Here is a 15014-nt window from a genome sequence, read left to right as displayed (position 1 = left end):
CACACTCTTAAAGGGAGTGCTCCTAATCTCAGCTTGTTACCTGTATAAAAGACACCTGTCCACAGAAGCAATCAATCAATCAGATTCCAAACTCTCCACCATGGCCAAGACCAAAGAGCTCTCCAAGGATGTCAGGGACAAGATTGTAGACCTACACAAGGCTGGAATGGGCTACAAGACCATCGCCAAGCAGCTTGGTGAGAAGGTGACAACAGTTGGTGCGATTATTCGCAAATGGAACAAACACAAAAGAACTGTCAATCTCCCTCGGCCTGGGGCTCCATGCAAGATCTCACCTCGTGGAGTTGCAATGATCATGAGAACGGTGAGGAATCAGCCCAGAACTACACGGGAGGATCTTGTCAATGATCTCAAAGCAACTGGGACCATAGTCACCAAGAAAACAATTGTTAACACACTATGCCGTGAAGGACTGAAATCCTGCAGCGCCCGCAAGGTCCCCCTGCTCAAGAAAGCACATATACAGGCCCGTCTGAAGTTTGCCAATGAACATCTGAATGATTCAGAGGAGAACTGGGTGAAAGTGTTGTGGTCAGATGAAACCAAAATGGAGCTCTTTGGCATCAACTCAACTCGCCGTGTTTGGAGGAGGAGAAATGCTGCCTATTACCCCAAGAACACCATCCCCACCGTCAAACATGGAGGTGGAAACATTATGCTTTGGGGGTGTTTTTCTGCTAAGGGGACAGGAAAACTTCACCGCATCAAAGAGATGATGGACGGGGCCATGTACCGTCAAATCTTGGGTGAGAACCTCCTTCCCTCAGCCAGGGCATTGAAAATGGGTCGTGGATGGGTATTCCAGCATGACAATGACCCAAAACACACGGCCAAGGCAACAAAGGAGTGGCTCAAGAAGAAGCACATTAAGGTCCTGGAGTGGCCTAGCCAGTCTCCAGACCTTAATCCCATAAAACATCTGTGGAGGGAGCTGAAGGTTCGAGTTGCCAAACGTCAGCCTCGAAACCTTAATGACTTGGAGAAGATCTGCAAAGAGGAGTGGGACAAAATCCCTCCTGAGATGTGTGCAAACCTGGTGGCCAACTACAAGAAACGTCTGACCTCTGTGATTGCCAACAAGGGTTTTGCCACCAATTACTAAGTCATGTTTTGCAGAGGGGTCAAATACTTATTTCCCTCATTAAAATGCAAATCAATTTATAACATTTTTTACATGCGTTATTCTGGATTTTTTTGTTGTTATTCTGTCTCTCACTGTTCAAATAAACCTACCATTAAAATTATAGACTGATCATTTATTTGTCAGTGGGCAAAAGTACAAAATCAGCAGGGGATCAAATACTTTTTTCCCTCACTGTATAGGCCTATGGGCTAGGCTACATGAGGTGTGGGACTATGATTTGAAAAAGTCGCCAAAAAAAGGCATGCGCTGTTTCTTGCCTTACTGCACAGAAGCTGGGCATCATTCACAAGTGATAATTGTAATCCTTCTACATCCCCTTTACTACCACTGTTTTTTGTCTAAACTAACACCTGTCTTATTTCACCTGCTAGCACTGACTTGTTTCAAGAAATGTACTTATTGTGATCGAGATATATTTGTCCCTGATTGCACTGACTTTGCTCACAGCTGCTTGTTTGAAGAAGTGTACTTACTGTGATCAAGATGTGGTTGTCCCACTGGCTATCCTAAGTTGAATGCACCAATTTGTAAGTCACTCTGGATAAGAGCGTCTGCTAAATGACTTAAATGTAAATGTAAAATAATATATCATTCACAAGTGATAGGCTAATAGTCACCCATCAGACTATTCTTGATTTAATCTGGTCTTTACATTTACTAAATAATATGTGTGAAATTTGTTTTGATTTAGAATGGACCATTACCATGTACCTGTCTCGAAACAGTGGCAGGGTGAAAAAAATACTTGTCATTTATGCACTTAAATAGCGAATGGAGGCGCATTTTCCAGTGGTTCATTTTTCATGCCAGCCAGGTAGGCTATACTCCTGTTGTAAAGCGAAGCAATGTGCTAATATTAGGAAAGTTGAGAAATAAATATAATAGGCCTAGCCTATAGAAAGCTGATGGGATCCTCTTTTTAATAGAGGCCATCACTGTTATCACGCAATTGCATAACCTATAGAAATGTTGCGCAACATGAGCTCATGGGCTCTCATGAAGTGTTTGAATACATTTGCATTGATGTCAGAGTGATTAGAGGGACAGTCAGTGCTGAGTACCAGGCAGTTAAGGAAGTTTGGTAGGCTACTAATGACCATCAGCAGCATCAGAGCTTGGAGAAGCCTAGTTACATTTACATTACATTTACCTCATTTAGCAGAAGCTCTTATCCAGAGCGACTTACAAATTGGGTTACCGTGACTAAACAGTCATGTGGAATTTGACTGCGCTCATGATTCGTGACCGCTAGTGTGGCGTAATACGGTGACCGTAGCAGCCCTGTGTACCCTATATAGCCTTTGCGGTTATAATCTGACCCTGCTGGTCATCCATGAACATATTCATGAACGTCTTTGGGTGCTCTATCCTGTCTGATTATCCATCAGTCTGAAATACACTACCGTTCAAAAGTTTGAGGTCACTTAGAAATGTCCTTGTTTTCGAAAGAAAAGCAATTTTTTGGTCCATTAAAATAACATAAAATTGATCAGAAATACAGTGTAGTCATTGTTAATGTTGTAAATGGCTATAGGTGTACAGCGGCCCATTATCAGCAACCATCAGTCCTGTGTTCCAATGGCATGTTGTGTTTGCTAATCCAAGTTTATCATTTTAAAAAGGCTAATTTGCAATTATGTTAGCACAGCTGAAAACTGTTGTGCTGATTAAAGACGCAATAAAACTGGCCTTCTGGAGACTAGTTGAGTATCTGGAGCATCAGCAATTGTGGGTTCGATTACAGGCTCAAAATGGCCAGAAACAAATAACTTTCTTCTGAAACTCGTCAGCCTATTCTTGTTCTGAGAAATGAAGGCTATTGCATTCGAGAAAGTGCCAAGAAACTGAAGATCTCGTACAACGCTGTGTACTACTCCCTTCACAGAACAGCGCATACTGGCTCTAACCAGAATAGAAAGAGGAGTGGGAGGCCCCGGTGTACAACTGAGCAAGAGGACAAATACATTAGAGTGTCTAGTTTGAGAAACAAATGCCTCACAGGTCCTCAACTGGCAGCTTCATTAAATAGTACCCGCAAAACACCAGTTTCAACGTCAACAGTGAAGCGGCAACTCCGGGATGCTGACCTTCTAGGCAGAGTTACAAAGAAAAAGCCATATCTCAGACTGCCCATCTTAATCTTTTATTTTTATTGGCCAGTCTGAGATATGGCTTTTTCTTTGCAACTCTTAGTCCCAGGGTCCTTAGCTTAGTGATGAGCTTTGTGGGCACGATGGTGTTGAACGCTGAGCTGTAGTCAATGAACAGCATTCTCACATAGGTGTTCCTTTTGTCCAGGTGGGAATTGGCAGTGTGGAGTGCGATTGCGTCATCTGTGGATCTGTTGGAGCGGTATGCGAATTGGAGTGGGTCTGGGGTTTCCGGGATGATGGTGTTGATGTGAGCCATGACCAGCCTTTCAAAGCACTTCATGGCTACCGACGTGAGTGCTAGGGGGCGGTAGTCATTTAAGCAGGTTACCTTCGCTTTCTTGGACACAGGGACTATGGTGGCCTGATTGAAACATGTAGGTATTACAGACTCGGTCAGGGAGAGGTAGCTATCTGACATACAAACTGTACACGTCCGCTAGTTACCGGTGAGAAGCTAGCTAACATCGCTAGCATTGAAGAAACACACTCAGTTGGATGTACTTACCTTTTCGCAGAGCGTTCTCACTTGATTCTCCGACAGTTGCTTGCATTCATTCAGTTGCTCGACCCACTGGTCTAATTCCTTTGTAAAGACTTTATAGTCCATTTTGAAAACTGATCAGATACGCCGTTTTTAGCTAACTAGTGGATATGGTGAAGTAATTAAACAACCGTTATTTCGCCCAACTTCGACTCAACTCAAGACGACAACCGTACTATGGCTGGTGTTGTAGCTAACTTAGAACGCTGCGCAGCTCTCGATCTATCATCAACGAGATAATCAGTGATTATTATCGGTACCGATATCCTCACTACAAAGCTAGCTAATCTTTCTGTTATTTGTATGTCCCACGTATACACCGTGTGGTGCGGCAGGGACGTCCCTGTTTTCTCGGCACTGCTAGTTCCCTTTCGCCCCCCTACAAAGGAATCTCGCTGTGTAATGGCCGCTCAGCATTTGCCTAGCTCAGATTGACGTAATCGTTTTCTTCTTCTATAATATCATGGCGGTCCGCAAACAAACGTTTAAAGTGCATTCCGCCACCTACTGTGCTGGAATGTACGATCAATCATGATTTGCCCAATTCTGTACTACAATAATATTCAAAGCCAAATAAATACCTAACCATGCCAGGACCATCAGAAGCACCAGCCCCGACTGTAGGTCCACTTACTACAGGTACATCCATGTAAGCTCCATCAGTCCACACTGTAGTTCTACCAATCTGTTTTACAGCCTCTGCATATGACTGATCCTATATCTCTGAGCCTCTCTAGGCTCTCTCTGTACCTGGCATCCACCAAATGCTGCACTGTGTTCTCCCCCACAATTACAGCACTTAACCTTCACATTGCTTCCACATTCATCGTAATCATGTGCCCCTCCGCACTTGGCACATATTTTCCTTCCTTTACACTGAGCAGCTACATGTCCCATTCTTTGGCATGTTAAACACCACAGTGCATATGGGACAAATTCTCTAACATTGAAACTAAGGAATCCTGTCTGCCCTTTTCCTGGGAAGACTTTCTCAAACCTCAGCATCACTGGTAAGCTTTCAGGTCTTTGACCCTCTTTCCTACTGATCAACCTTTTGGCCTCAATCACTCTGCCTCCCTTCACATTTTCTTGAATATCATCTGTGGACATAGATATTGGGACCACAGTGATGACTCCCCTCAATCTAGCATAAGCACCATGGACATGGCTTTTCATCTTTTTCCATGTTCAGAATCTTCTCTTGTTGAGCCTGGCTACCACACAATATTGATCAACGTCATCACATTGTTATTTCTAGAACGTTGGAGGTGATGAAACTGTAGGGGCCTCCTTGAAGACAATAGGATTAACCAAATACTGCAATAGGAAGATGAGAAGTCGAAAACAAAAGAGGCATGATCGGTAGCCTGGCCCAGTTTTCCAAAGTTATCTGTCTGGATTTTGCCTATCAGATAGGATTAAATGCATAGAAATAGAATCGACGAATCATTGACTTGAATGGAGACTTATGTTCTATTCATTCTATTTCTATGCATTTAATCCTGTCCCATATGTGAAATCCAGATACATAACTTTTAAAAAACGGGGCCCTGGAGACTAGACTAAGCAGACTCTTGTGGCAGGTAGCCTCGAGGTTAGAACGTTGGGCCAATAATCAGAAGATTGCTGGTTCAAAACCCAGAGCCCACAAGGTGAAAAACCTGTTGCTGTGCCCTTGAGCACTTAACCCCAATTGCTCAACAGGTGTCTCAGGGGGAATTGGGATGTGCAAGAAACACATTTAACTTCGTACTTATACTAGTGTGTAACAGGACAAATATAAGCAATCACCAATTTATTATTACTGAGTTCGAACCTGGGCCAGATGGTTCTCTTGCGTGGCAGAAGAGTGCATTAGCCAAGCCAAAGTCTATAGGCGATGGCATGAATGCACCTTTTCAGGTTTAGGCAAGGTTATTACACAAGCGTGGTCACCGAACCACCCCCTCTGACCTCCTCCTCCTTGCAGAGATCCAGGTCACGGCACCAATGTGACTGAAACTTTGGCACTGTCAATGGTGCAGGTAAAGTAGCCGTCAGAGCTAGATGGGGGCTGTATTTGAAGTCTTTGGTTCCACCAAGTCTTAACTGAGTTTTTCTTTTTGAGGCTGCTGCTGGTTCGGTCATTTTGTTCCGATGACAGATAATTGCATCTTTCTAATGAAGTATATAAAATAAGCATTTGTTTAACAACATTGTAATGGATTTGTACAAATACATATTTTATTTGTCAGTAAACCTACACAACATTTACATTCTCTGCTGGGGTAATAGTTATTGAGGGTTAAGTTAGCAAATATTGTGCTTTATTACAAAAGAAAGCCTCAAGCAGTAAACATGTCATGCACACACAATCCTGAGTAATACAAACAAGGTAATAAACAAAAGGGATCTTTAAAGTTTAAAGAAAATACTTAAATAATAGTATTTACAATTAGATATTATAATTACATAATTACCTTATAATCCACTTTATACAGTTCATTTTGGTCAGAAAATAGGACACTTTCAATCAGATATTGTTTATCAGCAATTGACGTGTTTGAGAGTATATACAACACAAATACTTACAACAATAAAAAAATATTTTACAACAATAAACATGAAACACAAAAATTAAATTAACTTCAAGTAGAGAAGGGCATTTCCATCAAAAAGACCCCATGAGGACCAACATATCAAGTTCATAGGAACATATCAAATTGGGTGTCAAATGAAAGCTAATAGTCTATATCTTTTGGAAATGAAGGCATAGATACATTTTTCAACCATTTTCCATCTGAAAAATTAGGCATGAGTAAAGGCTTTGATTTCTGGTTAAACAGATGGAAAAGATCTACCAGAAAATGTCTTAAGGTTTTAGAAATACATCAAAACAAAATAATGTTGAAGTAAAGACCCCTGCCAATTAATATCAACACTTATATTTAGTTTTGGAGAAAATAAGAAATATTGCCTTGTAATTCCGTTACCAAAAACGTTTATATCTTTAAGATATTTTCTAATTTTGTTCCCTCATGAGGAGGGAGGCTAATGAAACTTCACAGAAGCAACAAGTAAAGGTAGACCTACATTACTAATTGGTTATAGTGATTTTACTGATATTGATTTTGTTTATGAATTATTAAGTGATTAAAACTCGTAATTCTGTTACCAAATCGGTAACAGATATTACCAAAACATCTATAATGGAATTACTGCAACTAAATTGGCTACAATGGGAAATCATAATAGTCACAAACCACAGTTGTGTCATCTGCTACTGTCCTCCCTTCCAATGGTATACTGTTATGTTCAGCTCATAATTGTTTTCTTTGTCTTTCTGTCATCTGGTGGTCACAACAAGAGTGTTAGAACAGTCTGAGTCTGGACAACCCCTCCCTCTCTCTCTCCCTCTCTCTCTCTGCCTTTCTCTCTCACTCTCCAGTTAATGTCACCTCTCCCAGCTCTTACGGACACCTACCCATGAGCCCCCTGTCTTTCCATTTACTGTAACCACTATCCTCACCCACTGAGCACCGACCGACACCGGACGTCCATGGACGTTGAAAAGTAGTTGAAATTTGGTCAGTCCACCCTGGCCTTGATTTCAACACCCACAGACGGATCAGACTGGACCAAATCTGAACCTATCATAGACACGTTTCACAAGTTTGGATAGCACAGTACAGTACAGTGAGTAGAGCACATTAGAGTACAGTACAATACAGTACAGTACAGTACAGTAAAGACAATTATACTATAGTTAGAGTATAGCACAGTACAGTAAAGTTCAGTGCAATACTGTACAGTAGATCACACTACAGTAGAGTACAGTATAATGTACTGAACTCTACTGTTCCGAACTATATTGTACTGTACTGTACTGAACTGCACTGTACTCTACTGTGATCTGCTGTGCACTATGTGATGTCCAAACTTGAGAATTACATTCATATCCATAATTATGCATTTTTGTGTAGTACAGTTCAGGGACCCATGATGTAATTCCGTTTCCGTAATTCTGTTACCGGGTGTAAATCCACTTCAGTTACTTTAGTTCAATAATCAAAATTGATTTTTTTCAAACTCAAGGTGTCATGTCATAGCTGACACCCCATTCTTTCTGCAGACATCTTTGAATCTTAATTCGGAGCAGATATTTAACAGATATTTGGAAAACGTGGTTGCATAAAAACCTGAGGGAGATTTTACCATCATTCTGTTACCAAAGTTTGTATCTGCAGAGTTTTCCACTAAATTTGTTTTTGTAAATGTATTAGTGGAAATTGTTAAAAGTAGTTTTTGTGCGTAGAGTCGTATGGTTTGTTAAACTTTGAAATAAATCGTTTTTGTCAAACATAGTGTAATTCCATTACCGTGGAATTGCCCTGAATTAAACATAACATTTATTAACTCAAATCTGTTAGTTTCCAACACCCCTTTTAGTTTCTCCTTTTTTGATTGATATTTGTTTCCTGACACAGAACAGTATTTCAACATGAAAACACCATCACTTCCTCATTTTCAAAATGTCCTTGTTTGCTTGACAAACCTGCTCCATAAAAGTTGATAAAGAAGCAGCACTACTCCAAGTAGGATAGGGATGAAATCCCTCTTTGCTATTAGTTGCTGTGGATAATTCAGGATTGGCAGTGGAATAGGTCTGACCATTCAGGAGGAAAAAGGGGTAATTTATAGGAGTGGGCTCACACAGGGGAGGGACATAATTTGTAGTGCTAGTGAGAGGTGGGAGGGAGCGCAGAGATTGTTGCGCTGTATTTCCTGCTGGTACAGATGGAGGAGGCTGGAGAGGAGAGGAAGACAGACTAGACCAGGAAGACTGATGCATTTGCTCTGATAGGACATGCTCTCTGATGGGGGGATGACCATTGTCCCTAACCCCAATCCACAGAGGATGCACTGGCCTCAGATCACTTCCTGTTGTGTTCTGGGGGTTGTTGGGGATCCAGCTTTGGGTCCACTGTTGCCACCCATCTGATTTACTTCCTACCCCTCCCAATGAGGCAGGTAACTGGATCTGTGAGTTTGGCACTGTCCCAGTTTTACTAGTCCTTAGACAGGCCCTGATTTCAGGGTAGGGTGGCACAGGTTGGGGTAAGAAAGATGCAGGGATATTCCTCTCCATTGCATGCGTATCACGTGACCTTTCAACCCAGTTTACAACCTGGCTCTTGGCAAGGTTCTCTTGGTGTGTCCAAGCCTGGAAATGGGCTGCAGGGTTGTTTGGGGGTTTGGCCAAGTGGTATACATCTGGGTTATCCCTGTTGGGGCTTGAGTTGGAGAGAAGAAAAAAACACAAAAGTTAGATGATCGAAAGTGTTTATATTTTCCCTCATCCAAAACCATTACTTAGTGATTTCTATTACGGTACGAATACATGACATGTCAATTGCTACTTTGTTAATCCATGTTTTGCTTCTGACACACCAGGGAAATAACAGTGAGCCCCATTGGCCTATTGACACAAACCAACATTTTAATTTACTTACGATCTTGTGAGGTCTATTACTGGCATAGACCCATGTTCAGCATGTTTCTTCTGGAAAATAAACCATACAGCAATAAAAACACAGTATAATTGTTCTCTTTTTACTAGTTGAAAAATCTCACCATAGGAAACGTTACTGAAGGCAATTTCAATTATTTGATATCATACGTATGTATTATCTACCAAAAAATGGAAATAAATCAACAAACCTCAGCACAGCGAGTATTCTCCATAGGCAATCTCCCCCGACCCCGACCTCTAGCTCGATAGACTCTGTTGGCCAGTCTGACTCTCTGTGTTGGGGTCCCTGTCTTAACCATGAGCTGGGTCCTCTTTGAAAAGCTTGTATGTGACAGTGAGACACCAGATTCGGTCACTCCATAGACAATTTGTGGATTTGCTTTCTTGTATTTCGCCAGCGGCTCATGCTTCGCACCCTGTTTCGCGTCCCTCCACACCAGTATCTTTGAAGCGTCATACAAGATGTGTTCCATGCCAAACCAAGACGTCTTGCTGACCATCGTGTTGCTGCAAGCTTTCAAATAGCAGATTTTCTCCTGAAGAAATCGGAACACCATGGCAAGGTGCTCTGCCTTTCCAACATCGAATCCGGCTTCCAACTTGTCTGTGGGAGTCTCTGTGAAAGTAGTCACAAGCCCCTGGACCCTCTGTAAACGTTCCACACTGTTGCCAAAATTGACCATGCAAGACAGTGGTATAGATAGGAAGAAGTTCTGTATGTCTGAGGGAGTTCGTAATACAGCCTCAATCTCCAGCCTTTCTCTTTTGCTTTTGAGATACATGTAGTAAGACATTTCTGGGGCCCTTTGCAGCTGTTGATTCAATGTAGAGACAGCTAAATGGTACCTCTGCAATGCAATTGGGCCTTCATTGACAAGACTTTGTTGGAAAGAGGAATATAAAGAGGACTGCTGCTGAAATCCCATCTTCCCTTTAAAGAGTTCCCCATACAGGGTGGGATCATACCACAGCAGACTTCTAAATGTAGATTGTCCACTCAAATATCGCATCTTGTTATCTACAAACTGCCAGGCCTCCATCATTATCTGGAGATCCAGGAAAGAATTCAATGCCTCGTACTTCAGTTCCATTGGTACAGGAGGACACTCCAGATTTCGCTCTAAAATCTGATCTCTTGAGACGATTGTTGTATTGGCCTCAACATTCTGTTTTCTCTCAAAGTTTAAGCTGAAGTACTGCAGCATGACTTTGCTTTTGGCTCGCAACGGGCAAAGTTCAACCAAGGAAGCAGCTTTGTCTCCATGCATTAATACGTTTGAGATATCAGCCACACTGAAGTTTCTATGAAAATACCTAGTGTTCAGCTTTACAATGTGGGTTGTTGGCTTCTGGTTGGCGTTTTCTTTTGTTTTACAAAATTCTGAATACTCAGGTTCTAATTCTGCTAGTGCTTTGAGCATGGTCATGTTGTTTGCATCAAGAGTGCAATTTTTCTGTCTTTGCCATTCTTTTGAGGCATCATTTTCTGCATTTGTAATATCATGGTTAATGTCAGGTACAGTTGTGGAGATTTCTACTTCAGTGGTTTTCTTGTCCATAGGAGTTTGAGTGGACTTTTCAGGGACTTCCAACAAGGAAGTACTATCAGGGCTAATGCAAGGAATGCTATAACAATCTTTGTTGTTACCTCTTGTTTTCGCCTCTTGTTCCTGTTCTTTACTATGAATCAGGTCATTCTCTGTGTTGATAATCAGACTGCATATCTCTATTGGGAGAGGCATTGCATTTGGTCTCAGATTGGGCAACTCCACCCTGTCAAGGACAACCAGTTGAACTGGTTGCTCCTTATGGTTGTTGACATTATTCTGGAGAGTTTCACAAATCTGTGGCAAGTTCATTTCCACAGTTTCACAGAGTGTATCTGATGTCTTTGGCTCTGGTTTCTTAACAATGGACTCAAATTTAGTCAAGTAATCTCTTAATGTAGTGATGAGTTTCACCTCCCTGGGAGGTGTGTCGATTTGGTCTTCTTGTTCCTGTGAGGTGCAGTAATGTGTTCTATCTGATGTGTCTGCTTTCTCTGTCTCCATTTTACCATAAGTATGCTGCAAAACCAGAGCCATCTCTTTATGTGGTTTGGGTGTGGTTGAATTGAACTCACTGCTGCAAAGAATCTCGATGGCAGCATCTAAGGGAAACTCCATGTTCTCAGAAGCTGAAATTCTCTCTTTAGCAGGGGCTATAACACTATTGGTCTCTTCCCCATCTTTGATAGAGTCTGTATCAGCTTGTAATCCCTTTTCTTTCGGCAGATCCTCCTCCTGTTTTTTCAACTCAGTTTCCCCCTCATTGTCTTGACTTATATCCACAATATTGGTACATTTCGGTGGAGGCAATTTGTTCTGAGGAGAAGTGGAATTACTCTGGGTTTCCTGAGATGTTTCTGTGTTATGTGGCTTGCCTTCGTTGCAAGTTCTGCTTGTAGACAGATCATGTGCTTACTCAATGTGTTGAAGGATTTCCACAAAGTTGCTTGCGGTGGTCCCAGAACTGGATTTTGCAGCCTCTTCATTGATCAATTCTATGGCTGACGAAGTTGAGGTTGTGTCAACAGCATCAGCTACCTGCTTCTCCTTGTTGATCTTTTCATTTCCATCCCTCATAGAAGGATTTGTTTCTAACTCTCTAATTGGTGTCTTCAGGTCTTTGAGTAGTCTGACACAGATATGTTCTGAGCTGTAGCTTTTGATGATTTCAATTTAGAACATGATTTGTGTTTGTTCCCCAAAGTTTACATTTACATTTTACATTTTAGTCATTTAGCAGACGCTCTTATCCAGAGCGACTTACAGGAGCAATTAGGGTTAAGTGCCTTGCTCAAGGGCACATTAACGTCATTTAGCAGACGCTCTTAGCCAGAGCGACTCACAAATTGGTGCGTTCACCCCTATAGCCAGTGGGATAACCACTTTACAATTTGGGGGGGGTTAGAAGGAATACTTTATCCTATCCCAGGTATTCCTTAAAGAGGTGGGGTTTCAAATGTCTCCGGAAGGTGGTGAGTGACTCCGCTGTCCTGGCGTCGTGAGGGAGCTTGTTCCACCATTGGGGTGCCAGAGCAGCGAACAGTTTTGACTGGGCTGAGCGGGAGCTATGCTTCCGCAGAGGAAGGGAGCCAGCAGGCCAGAGGTGGATGAACGCAATGCCCTCGTTTGGGTGTAGGGACTGATCAGAGCCTGAAGGTACAGAGGTGCCGTTCCCCTCACTGCTCCATAGGCAAGCACCATGGTCTTGTAGCGGATGCGAGCTTCAACTGGAAGCCAGTGGAGTGTGCGGAGGAGGGGGGTGACGTGAGAGAACTTGGGAAGGTTGAACACCAGACGGGCTGCGGCATTCTGGATGAGTTGTAGGGGTTTAATGGCACAGGCAGGGAGGCCAGCCAACAGCGAGTTGCAGTAGTCCAAAGTTCTATCTCTGATGTTTCTTCTGACCTTGTTGGGGGAAAAGTTCCTGTTTTTGTGGGGAACATTCAAATGGTCCTTTTCCCTCTGTGCAAATTGCATCTGCATATGACCTGTAATGGCTTTGTAGGATGAATTTGATGTTTCTGAGTATGGAAGGTCAGTGATCGGTTTTTCAATGATAGATCTCTTTTTCACTCTTGAATGTTGATAATGTCTCATTTTCCTTACTGATGCATTTTCCTTTCCTTTGTATTGCTCTGCCATCATTTTGATTAATTTGTCATTACGTGCATGTGCTCTGTGGTTGGTGGTGTAGGTGGTGGTTGCTTTCAGAACACCGTCAATGGGTGTGTTTTCAGTGATATTGCTGTTGTTGGTAAGCTTTTCATTTTCCTGTACAGTTGGTGAGGCTTGAGTTTCTGGAGGGCATTCCGACACTGAAAATATCTTGGACAAAGAGGGTGATTCTGTGACAGCTGAGTATTCTCTGTCAGCATTTATTGTGATGCGAAGGTTACATCCCTCTCCCCTATCTACTTGGTTTGGGTTGTAGGACCGAAGGATTGATTTATTGGTGTCCGTGGGTCTATCTTTACATTTTGGTTTAAGGTAATGTTTATCAGGAAATGAGCATGCTCCGTTTTGATTAGGTGAAAGAAAGAGCTCACTGAGTTGCAGCCTATTATATAGAAAACTGTAGACTGTATCTTTGGCTTGTGAATCATCAGCCTGACATTCCTCAGTATTATCAGCTATGCCATCACAGGTAGAATATGTCTTAGATTCCTTTTCTTGATCTTGGCCAGTTCCATACCCTTCTCTGTTTTTCTGAACAAGCCTTTCATGATCTTGACTTGACATGACTCCAGGAAAGACATCAGCACTCACAACTTCCTCAGATATTTCCATATCATGAACCTCCTCACAAGAATCCATGATATCAGTATGGCTCTCATAAATGACTGGACACCTTGGTTCTGATGATTTTCCGTTCGCCATTGTGTCAACCACTAGAGCATTTGAGGGTTCTCCCTCTGTTGCTAAGATAGGTTCACACCTCAGTTCTCTGATCTGTCTGCTTCCCTCAGAGATTATAGGTACAGTATCTTGGCTTTTTCCCTCTGTTACTGAATTTAGTTTGGAGCTTGCCTCTGTGTTCCGTCTGCTTGCATCCGAGTTTGCATTTAGAGCATCCTGAGGTTTTTGCTCTGTTACTGAGTTAAGATTGGACCTCACCTCTGTGTCCTGCCTGCTTTCAGATGTTGCAGTTTGGTTGACAGTCTGGGGATGGAATGGAATCTGTGTGTCATTTTTCATAGCGGTTTCATCTTGCTGTTCCACAGTGATTTTGTGCCCATCCTCTTCCGTTGTTTTTGTGAGACATGTAGTGGTGGGTTCAGGGCTGCAAAGGTTAATATCCTCCGGTTCCATATTGTCTGTATTCCTCTCAAGTGGGAGTGCCACATTTTCCTCCACAGCCCCACAGACAGATAATAGATTATGGATTGAGATTTCTGGTATAACTTTTGAATTCTGATCACCATTTGTTATGTTTTGGGGCAGATTGTGTCGTCTCACCTGCTGCTCCATGTATGCACTACTGTCCCCATGAGTCTTTTGACTACTGTTGCACATCTCCCCTGTGTCTGTGCTGGACAAGCAAATGTTTTCACTTCCTGGTTTACATAGCCGCCCAGGATCTGCCATGGTGACCTTGTCATTTTGATTGAGTAGACACTTGGACTTCTGAAAATAGGTTGCATAAAAATTGGTTCTCTCTAATAATGTATTTTTCTCATCAAATGACAGATGTTGTAGAGACCAAATGTTTTCCTTCCTCTCCTCCTTAGTCAGATGAAAATATGTAGAAGACTTCTGGAATTTCATTTTAAGCATTCTAGACGATGGCTGATTATCAGTTGTGGGTATCACAGAGGAAGCAACTGAACTATTCACCAAAGGACCAATAGAACAACCTCTTGGTGTGTCAGGTTGGCATGGTTTTGGATCATTCTTAATTCCAGTTTCCCTGATCTTTTTCTCCTGCTTTGGTAAATCTTGGAGATACTTATGCTCTGGCTTCTCGTTCAATTTGCAGACAGAGGTACTTGTTTGTTGACCCCTCTCTGACTCCATGGAAATCGAACTCTGCATGTTGCTAGTTTCTCGTGCCTACAATCTGGGATCCTTAATCACACGTGAAGAATAAACTATAGTA

The 15014-nt window shown here is 42.2% G+C and overlaps 2 protein-coding genes across 3 annotated transcripts in view; both read right to left on the bottom strand.

Annotated features, from left to right (window-relative positions):
* LOC121541396 (serine/threonine-protein phosphatase 2A catalytic subunit beta isoform-like) overlaps positions 1–4286 on the bottom strand; it is a 46814-nt gene extending 42528 nt beyond the window's left edge. The window contains exon 1 of the mRNA XM_041850379.2: positions 3824–4286. Coding sequence (XP_041706313.1) covers positions 3824–3925 — 102 coding nt within the window. The 5' untranslated portion in view covers positions 3926–4286. The remainder of the gene's footprint in view (positions 1–3823) is intronic.
* A 3713-nt stretch (positions 4287–7999) lies between these two features.
* On the bottom strand, positions 8000–12188 carry LOC121541395 (testis-expressed protein 15). 2 transcript variants are annotated; one of them, XM_041850377.2, is made up of 3 exons: positions 9560–12188; positions 9352–9401; positions 8000–9132 (listed from the first exon to the last, which is right to left on the bottom strand). In XM_041850377.2, exons 1-3 carry the CDS (start codon positions 11534–11536, stop codon positions 8352–8354), a joined length of 2808 nt encoding a protein of 935 aa, XP_041706311.1. In that variant the 5' UTR covers positions 11537–12188; the 3' UTR covers positions 8000–8351. The 2 variants fall into 2 exon arrangements, with proteins under 2 accessions (XP_041706311.1, XP_041706312.1); XM_041850378.2 differs by lacking the exon at positions 9352–9401.
* Between the last annotated feature and the right edge of the window lie 2826 nt (positions 12189–15014).

The sequence above is a fragment of the Coregonus clupeaformis genome, chromosome 27 (genome assembly GCF_020615455.1).
Source record: "Coregonus clupeaformis isolate EN_2021a chromosome 27, ASM2061545v1, whole genome shotgun sequence".
NCBI classification, from domain to species: domain Eukaryota; kingdom Metazoa; phylum Chordata; class Actinopteri; order Salmoniformes; family Salmonidae; genus Coregonus; species Coregonus clupeaformis.
This window is presented reverse-complemented; position numbering and strand designations above follow the sequence as displayed.